General features: G+C 44.1%; 1 protein-coding gene across 16 annotated transcripts in view; it reads left to right on the top strand.

Moving 5' to 3' along the window:
• Window positions 1–4,192: 4,192 nt before the first annotated feature.
• The window catches only part of LOC117893187 (hemicentin-2), a 36,670-nt gene continuing 24,628 nt past the window's right edge, over window positions 4,193–16,234 (top strand). For 2 of the 16 annotated variants that reach the window (XM_034799684.1, XM_034799680.1), the window contains exon 1: window positions 4,194–4,497. In XM_034799684.1, coding sequence (XP_034655575.1) covers window positions 4,368–4,497 — 130 coding nt within the window. In that variant the 5' untranslated portion in view covers window positions 4,194–4,367. Of the gene's footprint in view, window positions 4,498–16,234 lie in introns of all 16 variants that reach the window. The other 14 variants (XM_034799683.1, XM_034799685.1, XM_034799697.1 and 11 more) reach the window with 11 other exon arrangements.

Raw genomic sequence — 16,234 nt, 5'->3', positions numbered from 1 at the left:
TGGGATTCGCACACGCAGTGCTCCCAAAAATAAAAACAAAAAACAAAAAACAAAAACCAAAAAAATACAGCACCAAAAACCGACAAGAACTGAAAAGTTCCAATAGCGTAAACAATATAAAAACTGAACTGAAATGCATCAGCTTCTCGCCAAAAATAAAACGCAAAAAATAGCCATAAATGCATTTAAAATAAGAGATAAAATAAAAATAAAAAATAGAGTGTGGCAAGCAGAAAGAAGAAAAAAAAGCTTGGGTGAAAATTGTTTAAAAGCTTTTGTGACACATTCAGCGTATAAATTTTATCCGCATATTCCATTTCCCATTCGTTGGCTGCATTTTCCTTTTTGTGTGGTTTATTTTTTAGTTTTAGTTGGTCGCAGTGGGTGCACGCATCGATAAAAAAGATTAAATTTATTTGTTGGCATCACGAGTGTGTGTCGCCATTCTGCTTTGCTGTTCCATCTATGGAAAATTATTAAAAGTTGTTGATTGCTGTTTTGATAATAAGTTTTGTGGGCGTTAGGGGCTGGGGCTGGGGTTGCTGCTGCTGATGATGTTGTCAGGACATTGCTCCATTAAAGTTCAAACGATTATATCCACCACTCGTATGCTGCATGCCTCTGGCCAAAAAGTTGTTGGCCTTTTTCCCCATGCAGGAGTGGAGTCTTGGAACAAAAAAGGAGAAAGAGGAAACAAAAGCTCACTGAGGTCACGCTAAAAGCTCAACAAATTTGTGGCCAGTCTCCTCGTGACGTTAGAACAAAAAAAAACAAAAAAAAACATGAAACTACTTAGCGTCGTTGATGAATTGTGACATTTTTATGGGTTTGTCTTTGCACGGCAGACCACAGAGTAGAGGCACAAGTGGCAGAGGCAGTGGCAGTGGCAGTGGCAGAGGCCACATCCATCCATCCACTCTTGGCTTAGCCTCCGCACAGTGAAAAGTGTGGCCAGTCATGATATATTTTCACTCACTCGAGGCGGGGCATCCTCTCTTTAATTGTGAAAGGTCCAAACCGCTTTCGTCCCTCCCGTGAATGATGATGATGCCACCTGGAAAATTATTTAATGCGCCTCTCTCGTGTCGACAAGTCGTTGAGTGCCTCCTCCATACGCATGCATAACTCGCACAATATTTATTGTTGCAGGTTAAAGTTGTGTATTCGCGATTCATTAATTAAAATGCTGAGAGCTAAAGACTGCAGAAAGTCCGGGAAGCAGCTAGGAGTTCCCTTGCTTGATTTCCGATTTCCCCAAGTGACGGCGGATGCCACTTTAATGAGCCGTTTACGGGAGAAAGCTGTCTGTCTGGGCTAGGAGAAAGACTCTGACTTCCCACACAAATATCTTAACTGCCTTTAATTGGTTTTATGAGCCAACGAAAATTCCCTTTGAAGTAATCACCCGGAATCGGCATTCAAGTGCTGGGAATAATGTGGAGAAATCTACGAGTACATTAGTCTGACGAACTTCATCTTTTTACCAACAACCAACACTCGAATCGATAAAAAGAGGACGAGCAAAAGTTATGGCAGGGCATAGATGGATATTTTTTCCGACTTTCCTCTGGCCTAATGTTGGGGGGAAAAAACTCGCCAAAAAATAAACAGAAAAGCCCATTAAACGATATCTCATCAAGAAAATCGCATTAAATATGTTTCTGCCTAATTTCCCACGATTGTCGACGCTAGACGTGGGAGAGGGGAACCGTTTGTTCCTTCCATCATTTCGCTATATGCAGTCCCATTCCGCTCGACAATAGTCTCATGTATAGTCTCATGTTTGTTTGAGCAAAAAGTCGAGTCGAATCGCCAGAGCCAAGAAACGAAAAGAAACAGGAATAATTTTGTATGTGTTGTGTTTTTTCCCTGTCCGTTTTTTGTCTCTCTCACAGTTGAATGGCCACAAGGCCGACACACGGAATCGGCCACAAAATACACACAGTGCGAGAGCGAGAGAGAGAGATCCGAAAAAGAACGGTTGGCAAAGGAAAGGTGGCGAAAAAAAGCGAGAGAAATGTCTCGTAGATGAGTTGAGAGATGAGAATAAATGAAGCAACACACAAACATGTCTGTCCGAGAGTGAGAGATAAATTACGTGGCAAAAATTAGACACTCGGAAAAAGCGTAAAAGCAGCTACGAAAATTTACCTAAAAGACTGTGCGATTCCAACTTTATTTTCTCTCATAAAAAGCAAACACTCTGCCAGGACAGCTTCCAGTTATATCTCTGCATTTGTTAAGATATTTATTGTGCTACCTGATGCCACTTGATTTGGCCATCAAGCGCCCGATTCTGTGGGCCATATTTTAATTTCGCACGCGCCGGCTGCTTAAGCTGATTAATGGCTTCCCCCGAGCAGAAAAAGCTGCTGTCAATCAAGTATGTCCGCACGGAAACAGATCCTTGAGGTGGCTCCCAACGGAGCGCTGGGGTAAATAAGGGATACTGTGCCTGCGAATTGGACAGATAGTTAGTAAGCTAGACATTGTTGATGCTTCTCCCTCTGGTTGGGGCCAGCCCCTTCTGACAGCCATTTAAACGGAATGACTTTAAGATGATTATTAAGCTGTGCTTCAATGGGGAAGGCTGTTCTCTGCCATTGCTCCACTGGAGGCTTAAATAAATTGTAGTTGTTTTGTATTAGCTTGGGGTTTCTATATGTTGTTTTGACATACTTTATGGCGCTCGGAAAATGATCCATAAAGTATCAAACATATTTCTCCCGGTACAGCAAAGATCTCAAACGAAATGTGCGGAAAATATGGCATAGTGGCTCTGCCATATTGGTCAAGTATTCGATACATATGTCTGGCCAATATCTGGTCTAGTATATGGGCAAAATATATAAATTTATCTGTGCGTTGGCATACATAAATATTTTCATGTGGCTTTCAGTGGGTGCACCCGCTAGTCACGTTTTCACATTGGAAAACAACATTTTGGCTTAGTATTTGTTAATACTATTCAGTGTTTGTTGGTCCCGCCTGCCTTGCTCTATACATATACTCGGGGATTTATTTATTTTTCCCGCTCCGTTCGCGTTTGGCAGCGAGAACCAGAACCAGCAAGAGGCAAAGGCAAACACAGTGGGGCATATGGCGGCGCGGAATGGCCTTCGGGGGTCTGCCTGCCTCATGCACCCACAAATTGGAATCAATATCGGAGCGGCCTCGAAAATACACAAATCGGCAGCGCCATTGCCGTCTCCCCAGCCCCACCCAACCCAACCCAACCAATAGCCAAGAGTCAAGAGTTTGCTGGACAAACACAAATACAAACACAACAACAACAACAAGAACAAGATGCGAAAGAAATTACAAAATATTGTGGAGCATACTTTTAGGAAATTGCGCCGGAAAGAACTAATACAATGTTTGGCCTGATTTTGACCAGTTTTCGCTTCCTTCCATCCCATCAATATTGTGTGTGTGTGTGTCCGAGAGAAAATCAAATAAACCAAAATTGTGATGGAGAAGCTGGCTGTTGGAAAGTTGTTTTCTTGGCTTTCTCTTCACTAAACCCAAGGGTCACATTAATTGGCTTTTGCATTGGCTTTATACTCCCGAAATTGTTATTCAATCATCCGCGAGGATAACCAAATAAATCAGCCTCCGTTGCCTCGCCTCTGGTGCCGCGAAACTCAAAAGTTTCATCAGTAATTGATACACGAGCGGGCATCAAACGCGCTCATTGGTTTCCATTACAATACGCGAATAACAAGGATCCTTAAGGATGTGTGGAATGAGATACTGAGTCCAACAAATAGGCAAATATTTCGGAGGGAAAATTCCAAAGTATTCAAATAATTTAAGCTGCCTTTAAACAGCAACAAAGTGCAGGCCATTCCCATAGTAACCTTAGATGACTTTTGCTCCTTGTTTTCAATATTAATCTCGATATTATTCTCGCTCTGATTTCTTTGCAGACCCAAGTGCTAAATGTTCAATGATTGCAATACGACACCAGCAAAGTAATAATACAAAATACAGCAACAAATAAATAATGTACAAGTGAAAAATCAATGTGAAACAAAAGGAAATGATATTGTAAAGAGCAAAAACGCAAAAGAAAAAAGAAATCAACTAAATGCCAAAGCGACGGCTGAAAAATTGAAATACAAAACTGACTTCGCAACGGAAAAAAAACAAGAAATCAGAAATCAGAAATCAGAAATTGTGAAAAGAAAGAAGCGACTCGAGCGACACACCCACACCCACAGCACACCCACACCACAACACACCGCTCCCCCCCCACACTCACACAGAGAAATATTGAATGCTCGTGAGTGTGGACAAACCCGTAAGCAGGTGTTTAATACTCACTCAACAACACTGGCGGCACCACTGTCTGTAACACTGGAAACATGCTGCTGAGACGCTTGCCACACAGCGGCGGCAAACCCAAGAACTCGCCGTGCCGGACGATGCCACTGCAACTGCAACTGCTGCTGCTACTCTGCCTGGCATTCGTGGGCCACGTCAGTGCACAATTCGGTAAGAACTGAACCCCCTATAAGCCCGACTAAACAATACATAGAAATTAAGCCGCACAATTTGCAGGCTGCAGCTTCTGCTTGGTGCATTAATTATGCGTTGCATTTTGCCACGGTTTGGTTTTTGCCATCGTTCGGTTTTTGCCTAAATGGACAACATTATGGACTTTGGTCCGACATGCGTGGCACAGAGTTTTAATTACGCTGCCACATGCAGCACTTCCACGGGGGAGTGGCCAAATATTACAAATGTTTTTGGTTTACCCCAAAATGCTGTGCAGTCCATGAAATGGTAACGAGCTGCATTGTGGCCAGCAACAGGATCATGCAAATTAAATGCACAGAGTGAAAGCCTTAAAGAGTACAAAGATTGAGGGGAATATTCGCCACGGGTGGGCGCTGGCTTATTATTTAATTAATTATACACTCGCAGCGCCTTGCCTTGCCTTTCGTTACTTTCTATTATTAATTTAGCCAGACTAGTGGAAAAAAAAACGGAAAAATGTTAAATGGAAACAGTGGCAAGGGTCATAAAAAAAGAAGAGCTCTCTCGAGTGTTTGTGGATCTTTTTCTGCTGGTGGCTGCCTCTTTTCATTAGCATTTGTTTGGCATCGGCTTCTGGCTGGGACATCGTCCTGGTCGTCCTGTGCCGTCGCGTCGCTTCACTTTTCAGCACTGCATCCCATCCATCCCCCTCGAAGCCCCTTTGCCCCATTGTTCTTTTTGCCATTTTTCCATGGTGCAACTACACGGGTTGCCTTTTTTTAGCTTTTCTCGTTGTTGCATTTTGTCGCGGCTAATGCCAAAAGAGGAGTCGAATTGCTAACGAGCAAGGACATGGAAAATATTATTATGGCCCCCCGCCCCCGCCTTTTGGTGTATTCAATTTTTTCGGGCGGCGACAAAAAAGATATTCAATTATAACAGTCAACAATTTTACGGCGCTTTTTTCTACATTTTACTGAATCTCATTAGACACAAAAAATGGAACTAAAAACAACTCGAAACAGAATATTATCAATGCCCTGTGGCATCGCTCGGGGAGGGGAGGGGCATGATTAAACCCGAAACTGTGTGTTTGTCTGGGTAAAGCGGAATAAACATATTAAAAGAAAGTGACGCATGGAGTTGTGCGGCCACACGCGAGATGATCATAAAAGCAACTGAGAGGAGACTCGGCTGGTACCTGCCTCTTCCGAGTGAGTGCCGTGTGAGAAAGTGAGTGGAAGCTGAGGCTGAGTGATGATCTTATGCATTTAATGAAATATTGTAAATTCTCTGCGGAGCTATTCCGACTAGAGGCTAGAGGCTTTGCCGTTTGCTGTTCTTTCCGCTGTACACAGCCATTTATTTGCTGCTATTGTGGAGTACCTTCTGGCCTTCTTTGAGCTCCCTGCATGGGAAATGCATCCACGGAATGCTTTCCGCAGCACGAGAAGATACAGAGAGAGAGAAGCAAACATTTTCCCAGCTTTGTTTCGAGGCGGCTGACCTGCGAGACTCCCGACTCCGACTTGGTTCGGTGCATGGGAAAAGCGAATTGTTTGCCGGAGCAGCTGCAATTGCGAATGGCTCTGGCTCTGGCTCTGGCTCCGACTCTGCTCTGCTCTGCTCCCACGCCATTTGCATATGTTTTATGATCTCCAGTTTTCATTATAGTACATCTTTTATAGTACATAGAAGAGCGCGCAAAAAGAGCATTAAATATTCTAAGCCCTGGCCCAAAGGCCCGTCCCGCTCTCTCCCTCTCTCCCACTCTCCAGAGACTCTCTCGAGGGGTGCGAATTCTTCACACGTTTAGCGTAAAAACAAACTTTATGGTGCAAACTTGGCGCCGTTTTTTCTCATTTTTTAATGAAATTTTCTGCACCGCCCCCCGCCCCTGCCCGCACTTTGTATATTTTTATTCGTATTTCTTTTATACTTTTATGACTTTCATTAGAGTTTTTATAATATTTCTCCTAGTTTATGGTCCGCACGGGCTATTTCACTTTTAGATAGAAATAACTCGCATTTATATTCGTGTGACAACATATGGCTCAGCTCAGAGCCACATGTTGTACAGTGTACACTGTGCAGCGAGTGTGGGTTTATTTTTCATTGGGCCAATACCTCAAAATGAATAGGGAGCAGTCGAAAAACTCTGTTCAATTGCCGCACAAAATGAATTAGTCTATAAATAATAGCAAGAGAAAACATTTGCGCCTCATCAGACCCCCTCCCGGATGTTGCATGTGCAACATTTACAGGATGCCAATGCAGAAAAAAGAAAACATTTCATGTATTTTTACTCTACAATTTGCCAAAAGGGCAGAGAGGCAGTGAGGCAGCGAGTCATAGAGTCACAGTCCCAGTCCGAGTGTTATATCATTTTTCCCATTTTCTGTATTGCTCTGGAACGCATTTTCATTTACAGTTTCAGCATTTCATTGCTGGCTCCGCCTCCTTTTTATACGAGATTATATGTCAGGCAGGGGCAGGCGTATAATTGGACTTGAATAACAGGATGGATTGATACCCGATTTCTATTTGGTATCTGCATCTGTGCAGCTGTGTATCTGCCTCTGTGTGCAACCCTATCGCATGGCATTGCAGGGGCAATAATCCATTTAAATTTAAACCCATATCAAAAGTCAAAAGCACAACTGCAGTGCCACTGCCACTGCCATGTTGTGGGGCTTCATCTGTCTCTGCTCCTGGAGCCAAAAAGTAATCGCACGCAGCGGGAAATTTTTATTTTATGATAACACAAACGGTGGCAGGAACATTAAAATACAATGCAGCATGCCACATACACCACAGCGACACAGCGACAGGGGCACAAAGCATTCAAATGTGTGTGCCACAAACTGGGCTTGTCATTTGTAAAAGCCAAAATCGGGAGATGTCTCCACAACGCAACGGTTGTGTGGCACGTGCCTCCAAGAGGATGGGTGTACAGAGAGTACTATAATATAGCCCACCCACACACAGACAGACACTCACTTGGATGCGTACGAGTAACCTTCTACCCACTACCATCAGTCCTCCCGTAAGTCCTTTCCCTTAGACAGACTCGTGTGGCTTTTGGCTCGTTTTTGGTCGCTTTTCTTTTCTCCCCACACATTTGCCGTATCTTGATTTGTGGCAATTGAATGTCATGTGCAACAGCAACACAAGCAACAACAACTGACGGCATAAACATTATCAGCAACACATGGAAGACCCACACAAACAGACACCATTAAACCCCCCTCAACCCAACCCACACCCAACCCATTCCATGCCATTCTCTCTGTCACATTCTCATTCCCAGTCCACAGTGAGACAGTGAGAGAGATTGTAGGATTCTCCTACGCTTTCTGCTTTATTGTATGTGTCGCGTTCTGCCATTGCGTGAGTGTCGTCCTCGCATCGCTCTCCCTCTCTGGGTAAACAAATTCTCGATACGGTTTCGATTGTTCACGTCCTGCCACTGGGATACGACGGATTTCATGTATTCACGGCATTGAATGGGTAGCAGGTGTCTTGAATTAGTCAATGCCTGTAGCAGCCCCACCCCACGCAACATTCAACACTCAACAATCAACTTTCAACTGCACAACTGTCAATGATGTTAATTTGTGTGGCTACAAATTGAGTAATTTTGAGGCTCTTGGCAGAGCGTTGAAAAATCTACAAATATCATCTCCATTTCGCGGTTTCCCCCGCGCCAAAGGATCATCTATCATTAAACAGAAACCCCAAGTTCTAAAGCCAAATGCAGTCACACGCCCAATATTGATTTATATTCAACCTGAAATTCTCATCAAATCTGTGTGTGGTCTTGCAGCACGCGGCGGCGGTGGGCAAATGCCAAAAGGCAAATCAATTAATGCGATAATTGAATTGTTGTCAAATGCTATTCCTGTTGTCCATTCCGGAGGCATTCCGCTCCGATTCGGCTTAGCCTGCTGCTGCTGATGCTGCTGCTGCTGATGTTTTGTTGGCTTTGTGTTGCATTTGGCTGGACAAATCAGACAATGCTAATTAACGCCAAAAACAAAATTGTGCTGACAGTTTAAGTTGTACCATGGACAGATACTAGCAGTCGTAGTACTATTTGTACTATTTCAGTGCCACATTTGTTATGGAGCAGAGAGCACTACACATACGTATGTATGTCCATTAGGAAGTCGCCAGTCTTGCACTCTAATCAAGTCAGTTGTCATTTCCCGGGGAGAGGCTGTCTAGCAATAATACGACTCCACTCGGTACCACTCCACACAGTGTCTGTGTCTCCTGTCTCCTGCTGCCACTCTAGCAATTGAATATGCAAATTGGTAGCAGCTCCTACTACTCCTCCTCCCCCTCCTTCTACCATCCGCTTCCAATCAGCACACACACACACACAGCCATCGCCCATCAAGCATCACCCATCACCCATCGAGTGGGTGTCGGCCTGCCTCCGCCATTTGCGACCACAGAGGCAGAAAAATTCATAAAATTGTTATAAATAGTGTACTTGTTCGCTCCAGCTCTCTACTCTACTCTACTCTCGTTTTTATCAAGGACTTCTCCACGTGTGACTTTGGCTTTGTTAGCATTTCCCTGTAGCACAGTTTTGTTCTTTGATTAGCTGGAGAGGTGCACAAAAGGGGGACACTGTTAAGGATACATTGAGCCCTAGACTACCGTCTGAGTACTCCTTTTTAGGCAGTAGATTACATTATTCTCTTCGCTCTTCGCTCTGTGATATTTCTTGTTCGAAATACATAAACAGAAATCAAAATAAATCAAAATATGTCCATTGGCAGCATCATTTCATGGACATGTTGGCTCCTCGGGGCATAGACATGTACGTTTTTTGTCTCTCTCTCTCTCTCTCTCTCGACACTGCATAAAATTGTCATTTAGTTTGTACAATTTGACAGTTAACCATTAATTTAGACAGAACATATCAAGGGGCAGCCACAAAAGTGCAAAAAGAGAGGGCTGGGAGTTGTGTGTCGTGTCTCGGAAGCTGCAGAATATTTTGCAGAATGCGTGTCAGGGCAGGGGTCAGATTAAATAGTTTGTTTTCCTTCTCCAAGCTTGCATCCACCTGCGCAAAAAAACTAACTCATTGTGATCCTTCTGCTGTAATGGCATTTTCCCGTGACTCCTGCACCTGTTCGTGATTCCTTTGGCTAAGAATTACACCTCCCTCCCGTAAGTTATTTGAGTGCATTTTTCAAGCAAAGTGAAGTGCAAATATTGGCTAATGTTCCGCTTTGAGGGAGGTGGCTGTGCATAATCCAACTCCTACTCCGCCCTCTGCCCTTTGACATTGATTAAAGGCACTGCCGCTGAAGCGTTTGCCAAGTTTAAAGTTGACATTTCCCGAGATTTGTTACCCAGCAGCGTAGATTAACAAAATTTAAAAGAAAAGTGTGCAGGGAATTTCTTTTGCTTAGTTTTAGCTTTTTTCCCCTGGAAAATTTGCAATGACTCCGACTCGGATTGGGTTGCGGCTTAGGGCTGAACAGTGCAGCTTTTCATAAATCAGTTTCTGGTTGATCCTCACAGCACCCTGCCCCATCCCCCCCTCTGGTAACCCGATATCGAGCAGAGAGAGAGAGATTCTACCTTTGCATGTCAAGGCTTCCAGAGGGTCTGGCTCTCTGGTCTAGCTCCATTGTGTTTACTCTTCTTGGGGATTTGCACAGTGACTGCTCCCAATAGTAGACTCCCAGCCAGTCGCTTGCAACATGCCACAAAATCAATGAGCATAAAATATTTGCAAACAGCTACCGACTGGCGACTGGTGACTGTCGACAAGCGACAACCGACAACCGACAACCGACTGGCGACCACTCAACCAACTGTCAGCACAAGTTGAACGAACAGTTGGCAAATTTTGAAAGTGAAACTTAATACCTAAGGGGACCTGCCACTGCCACAGCCACTCGCACTCGTACTCGCACTCGCACTCCTGCCTTCTGTTTGCTGCATGCAACATTGGACTTGCAACAACTGAACTCGCTCGCTGGAGTTGGACAACTGCTGAAGGAGAGAGACAGAGAGCGAGAGAGAACACTCGTACGGCTTCCTTCTTTTTCTGATTTTTTTCTCATTATTATTTTCAGTTTGGAGAGAGAATTGCTTCCTGACGATTTGCGCTTAAATTACTTCTAAATATATCCAATTTCCGGAAACATGCAGAGATAATTATTACTCCATTTTTTTGGGGGTACTGGCAGCTGGCAGTTTATGAATCATTTAGCCATCATCCTTCCGTTTCCGCTGTAATTTCAACCTTGTGGGATTTAAAGGATACTTCAAAAAGAGCAAGAAAATTTCTTAAATCTGGAATTCAAACCAAACAACACGTTCCGGGAGGATCCCCCTGAACTTCCACTTGCCCTGCCACACCAACTCCATGGTGTGTGTGTGCTTAAGAACTTAAAAACTCTTGAAACCCCTAACTTTGGTTTAGTTTTGTGTGGCACCCAGTAGGATCTCTGTTGGATGTTGACTTGCGGCTGCATTAAAGTTACTCCCAAGGTGTCGGCCAGCAGCCACTGGAGGGCAAGAGGCTGTCGCTGGCCAAGGGATAATTCTGACAAATCGGACAAGCAGGAAGCGAGGACAAAGATTGAGAAGCTTTCATTTTGTAATTTGTCGCATGTCAACACACACACACAGGGGAGGGGTATGGATGGGGTCGCGGCATATTATATTTGCATTAATGCGACACACTCGGAAAGGCAAAAAGGAAATGAATGACAGGCCACGGCCAGGGCCAGGACACTGTTTTCCCTTCTTAGCAAACAAAAAACTTTTGTTCGTTGTGTCAAACTTAAAGCTGTCCAAGCATTTGGAAAGAGAGCCAAATCTCCCAGAACTTTCCTTCTCTCTCTCTGTGTCGTATGTAAATAATAGGAAACGAGGCGGCGAAATAAAAACAGCAAAAAGTTCAAACATATTTAAATTAGGCCTGAGCGCATTTTGATGATGATGGAAAGTTTTCCTCTCTCTCTGCTCTCTGCTCTCTGCCCTCGACTCTGGCAAAAGTTTTTGCTGACAGCAATTTTGTTTTACTTTTTTGTTGCTTGTTAGTTGTGTTCTGCTGTTGTTGTTGTTGTTGTTGTTGTTGTTGTTGTTGGACATAACATGCTCCCATCATTAAAACGTGAACTGCTTTATTATTAGAACTTTTTCTTGTACCTTTAGTAACATTTTGTTGCACAAAAGAAACATACAGAAGAGTGTCAGGATATTTTCTTTCAGGTGTCAGTGCGTAAGGGTTCAATGCTCTCTCTCTCTCTCTCTCTCTCTCTCTCTGAATGGAGTTTTCTCTTGAATTTGGATTTTGAAAAATATTAAATCTTGTCTTCAAAATCGGTTACAGAGCAGAGCTGCAATCCGCTTTTTGTTTTTTCCTCTTCTAAAGTTTCGTTCCCATCCTCCAGCTCCTGCTCCTGCTCCTGCCTTTGCTCACATTTAAGGCTCTGTCAAAACGAAAAAGAATTGTTGTTCCCTCTGAGTATTGTATAAGCGGCTTTTAGTTATCGACAACTGACAACCAAGCATTGTCCCTGCAAACTCCTCGTCGTTGTCCCTTCAGCAACAATTTGACATGCGACAGTTGATGGTTGCAGAAACCACAGAAACATATCCGCAAAATGTAATCAAGGTGGACGTGATACCTCATCGATACCAGTTTAGGGAATTTTATTTGACGTAATACATTTTTTGGCAGTTCGGGGGAGAGAAGTTTCCTATGAGTATTCATAGATCGAAGAGAAATCGAAGCTGCCTGCCTGCTCAAATATGTACAATGTACTTTCCTCTGCATAAAATTCTCTCTACCAAGAGCTGAAAGTACACACACTCTCTCCATCTCGCATACGAAATGCGATATCCTTTCTCTGCCAATGTTCTGAATAAAAAAACTTTTGTTGAATGTGAAATGCCAAAGGGGTTTGTGGGGGGGAGCGTGGCAGCAGCGGCTTTTAAAAACACCAAAGCACCGCAGCACTTAATTCGCTTCCTTATCAAAACAGAGACAGAGCAGCAGCAGCAGCAGCAGCAGCCCCACCACCACACCCCTCCTGCTCTGCCTCTCTCCCTCTTCTCGTGTGTGTCTAAAGAATGCTCCTTACATCTCCATCTCCATCGCTGTTCGTTGTTCGTTGTTCTCTGTTATGTGGTGCTCCCTGTACTTGTGTACAATACCTCTTCCTTTGTGCGGTCCACAACAAAAAGTTTTTTAATAAAAATATTAAATTTGCATATGTTGCTCTCGCAGTCAAAACAAGAGCCCCTCAACCCCCGTCCACCAGACCAGACCAAACCACGAGCAAGTCGAAGAAGAGTGCGAGTAAAACCGGATCGGGGCAGTCCGTGTCCGTGGACCAGAGCATACCTCTTGGGGTCTACCTTTCGGCTGCTCCTGTGCCTCATCTGCCTCTGCTTCCTGCTCTGCCTGCCCTGCCTGCCCTGCCTGTGGTGGTGGTGGGATTGCTTGTATGAAGTTCGCGTCGGAAGTGGTAACCAGTCAATAGGATGAGCAGTGCAGAGCGCTTTTATCGTTGTGTTTTCATTTCCCCAACCCCAACCCCAACACACCTCTCCTTTAATATGGTTTCGTTGCCTGTGTATTTGTGTGTGTTTCAAGAGCCTTAAGCTCCATTGAAAAGATAAAAATTAATCTGTAGACAGACACACACAGGCCGCCCGCCTGGCCTGGCCTCCTGCCTGGAAAATTGAGTTCAAGTGAGCAAAAGTCGAGATAGATTTTTTGATTGCAAATCTGTTTAAGGGGCAGACCGAACTCTCTCTCCCTCTCTCGCTCTGTATACATTTTATTTATGCCCAATTAACATTGCATTTATGGTACATGAAAAATGTTTAACTCTTTCCCCAGAGGACACTGCTGCCTGCCAAAGTTCCCCCTTTTTTTTCGTTCAAAACGTTGACAAGGTACCAGCACTCCTACTCGCATGTTTATTGTTCTTTCAGTTGATTTCCAACCAAACTATTTCAACTTTTTCGCCACTAACTAGGAAAACCTTTCACTCGTTAGCCCCTTATTGCAGTTTTGGTTTTATGCTTCGCTTTTCCTTTGCTACATTTTTCCCTTCTTTCATTGTTGCGCTTTCGTTTGGGTCTTTCGCTTTATTTTTCATGTCAATGTTTTTCGGACGTAATTACACCTTTGACTTTGAGCATTTTCGGACTTTAGAGTGTCGTTACATAATGGGTTTTTTGAGGGCACAGGGCGTGCCTGGAGCTGCTTTTCAACGTCCATTTGATTGATTAAGTTTTAAGCTGCGTTTGTTGTTAATTACTCAGCATTCTTTAAGGTTAATACTTCGATTTTAATTGTTGAAATTTAGTGGATTATCATTTATGTAAGGAATTTCCTATCCACCAAACGTGGCAATATTTTTTATGTATGTTCCAGCAACATCTACGCGTAGCACCCACCCCTTTGAAGAACCTCTTACTTGGCTCACTCATGCGGCACCAACACAAAGTGGAAGACTGCCCCCGATAACAGGGGTCAAGACTTCAGGGTAATGCAACAAATGTCGTTCACTTTTTTGTCAGCGTTACGCTCCAAGGCGCCCAGTGGCACCCCAGAACTGACACAACAACTGGCAGACAGGCAGTCAGCAGACCCTATTCCCCTGCAGTTTGCAATGCAGAATTTAAATAAAAAATATAAACAAGCAAAAAGTACAGTCTGTGGCAGTTGGGCGCTAAGGAATGCATACGGAAATATAATTATCCGATGTTGGGAGAGGCCTACGCAGAAGGAACCGACTTTTAGATGCAAAGCTGCTAAGAGGAAATAAACTGCATCCCAGATCGAAGCTGTTTTCAATGGAGAAGATATTGTTAACTTCAATATTCAATATGCTTTGTTCCCATTGCTGCTTGGTGGCTAACTCTTCCCTTTCTCCTATCCCCCGACATCTTACAACAACTTAATAACTCTTTCAAGTCAAGCGACGTTTCCCTGTCGATTAATTATGCGCCGAGGAACAGAGCAATTAAAAAGCATTTGCGAATGAAAAATGAAACGACTTGGCATGCAAATTAATCAAAAAATAGTTTCACAACGGAACTTCAGACTTTCCGCCCCCAGTCTTAAAGCAAAGATTACACTCCCATTCTGCACTCCTCCACTTTAATCTCTGCCACTCCTGGCAGCATTCTAGTCTTAATCCTTAATATATTGTCGCTTTCTGGTACTTTTAAATTATGCAAAGGCAACGCCACATGCACACTAGCATTAGTAGGGGATGCCAGCAGAGAAGGACTCAGGGAGAGAGACGAACACATGGCACTGGCACTGGCACTGGCACTGGCACTTGGCTCATTTCACTCTCTGAGTCTGGTTCTGGGTCTGAGGCTGGGGCCTGGGCCTGGCTGTCTGCCTAACGCCAACCGCCTAAAAGCATACAAATATCTTATTACCGGCACTTAAAAGAAGCACTAAATTTTAATGTGACAAACCCCGGAAAATATGAGAGAATCTTTTCCGTTACCCAGGCACACTGGCAGCTCCACCAGTCCGTCCGGCAGTGTGTGTGCCTTTGGAGAAACCATAATTTAATTTCATTACGGGGCAGCTGTTGCTAAGCATGGGTTCAATAAAGAAGAGGAGGGGCTTCTCCACTCGAGACATAGTAAATAGCAAAAAAAGGGGGAAACCCACACAATTAGGGGTCAACAGAGCGACAGGGCGACTGAGCGACGCTGCACTCGAGTGAGTGGCAGGGGGGTGTGGAAGGGAAAGTGGCAAGTTTATTACAAACAAAAGAGGCGCTGAATCACAGACTTGAATTATGAAAATGTCATTTTAAATCTGGATAAACTCGCAAGGAAACTCAACGAGAGCGCGCGGGAGAACATGACCCTCAAATGTCCTTAAGCTGTCAGAAATGAGTGTCAAACGGAAGAGGGCGTGGGCCAGGGGTGTGAGCAACGAATCCAGCGGAAAATAAAAACAACTGAAACATAAACGCAAATTTTTATTTTGTTATTTTCCCATCTCCCCATCCAATCCCATCACGTCCTGTCGCGTCGCGTCGCGTCTCGTCGCGTCTCGTCTCGTGCCGCGTCCCTTCGGATTCCCCTTCCTCCGGTTGGCGTTGAGGTGTACGCGTAGGCAGTTCCGGAAGGAGACCTGATGGCCGACTGCCTCTAAGTGGCAGTTTCGGCTGCTGGCCACGCGCTGTGGCAGTCGACGCCATATTGAAATTATGCCAAGGGTCCCCCGGTTCCCCCCGCCAACCATTTGTCCTGTCGAAATGGCTTGCCACCTGCTGGGGGAAAGTGCTGCTCTGCCCCCAAATTGTGCGCTTCATTTAAATTGATTCTGTTTAAATAATTTTGTATGCGCTGACTTATTTGACGAATATTCGAGGTTAATTTTTGGTTCAACTTCATTTGTTTCACAATTTGCAATTTCTCACCGAGACAGCCGCCGCACAGTGTCTGCATTAATTAGGATGTAAAGATGTAAATTAACGTAATATATGTACATAAAATGTATTCCATTATGGGCAGATATTCCGCCCACTCTTTGGGTATCCGTCTCTTATTTATTTTCTAATTATTTATACTCGCAACTCTGTCAGTTTTATGCCTGGGACCAGGCAGAGTATTTTCTATATCGATTAATTGATTGATGAACATGTGCTATGAATAGCAGACAAGGGGGAAGCTTGTTGGATGCTCAGGCAGAAGTAAATGGCAGCCTACATGGGGATACATTTTCGCT

The sequence above is a fragment of the Drosophila subobscura genome, chromosome J (assembly GCF_008121235.1).
Source record: "Drosophila subobscura isolate 14011-0131.10 chromosome J, UCBerk_Dsub_1.0, whole genome shotgun sequence".
Lineage (NCBI taxonomy): Eukaryota > Metazoa > Arthropoda > Insecta > Diptera > Drosophilidae > Drosophila > Drosophila subobscura.
The sequence above is the reverse complement of the archived record's forward strand: the minus strand, read 5'-3'. Positions and strand labels throughout refer to the sequence as shown.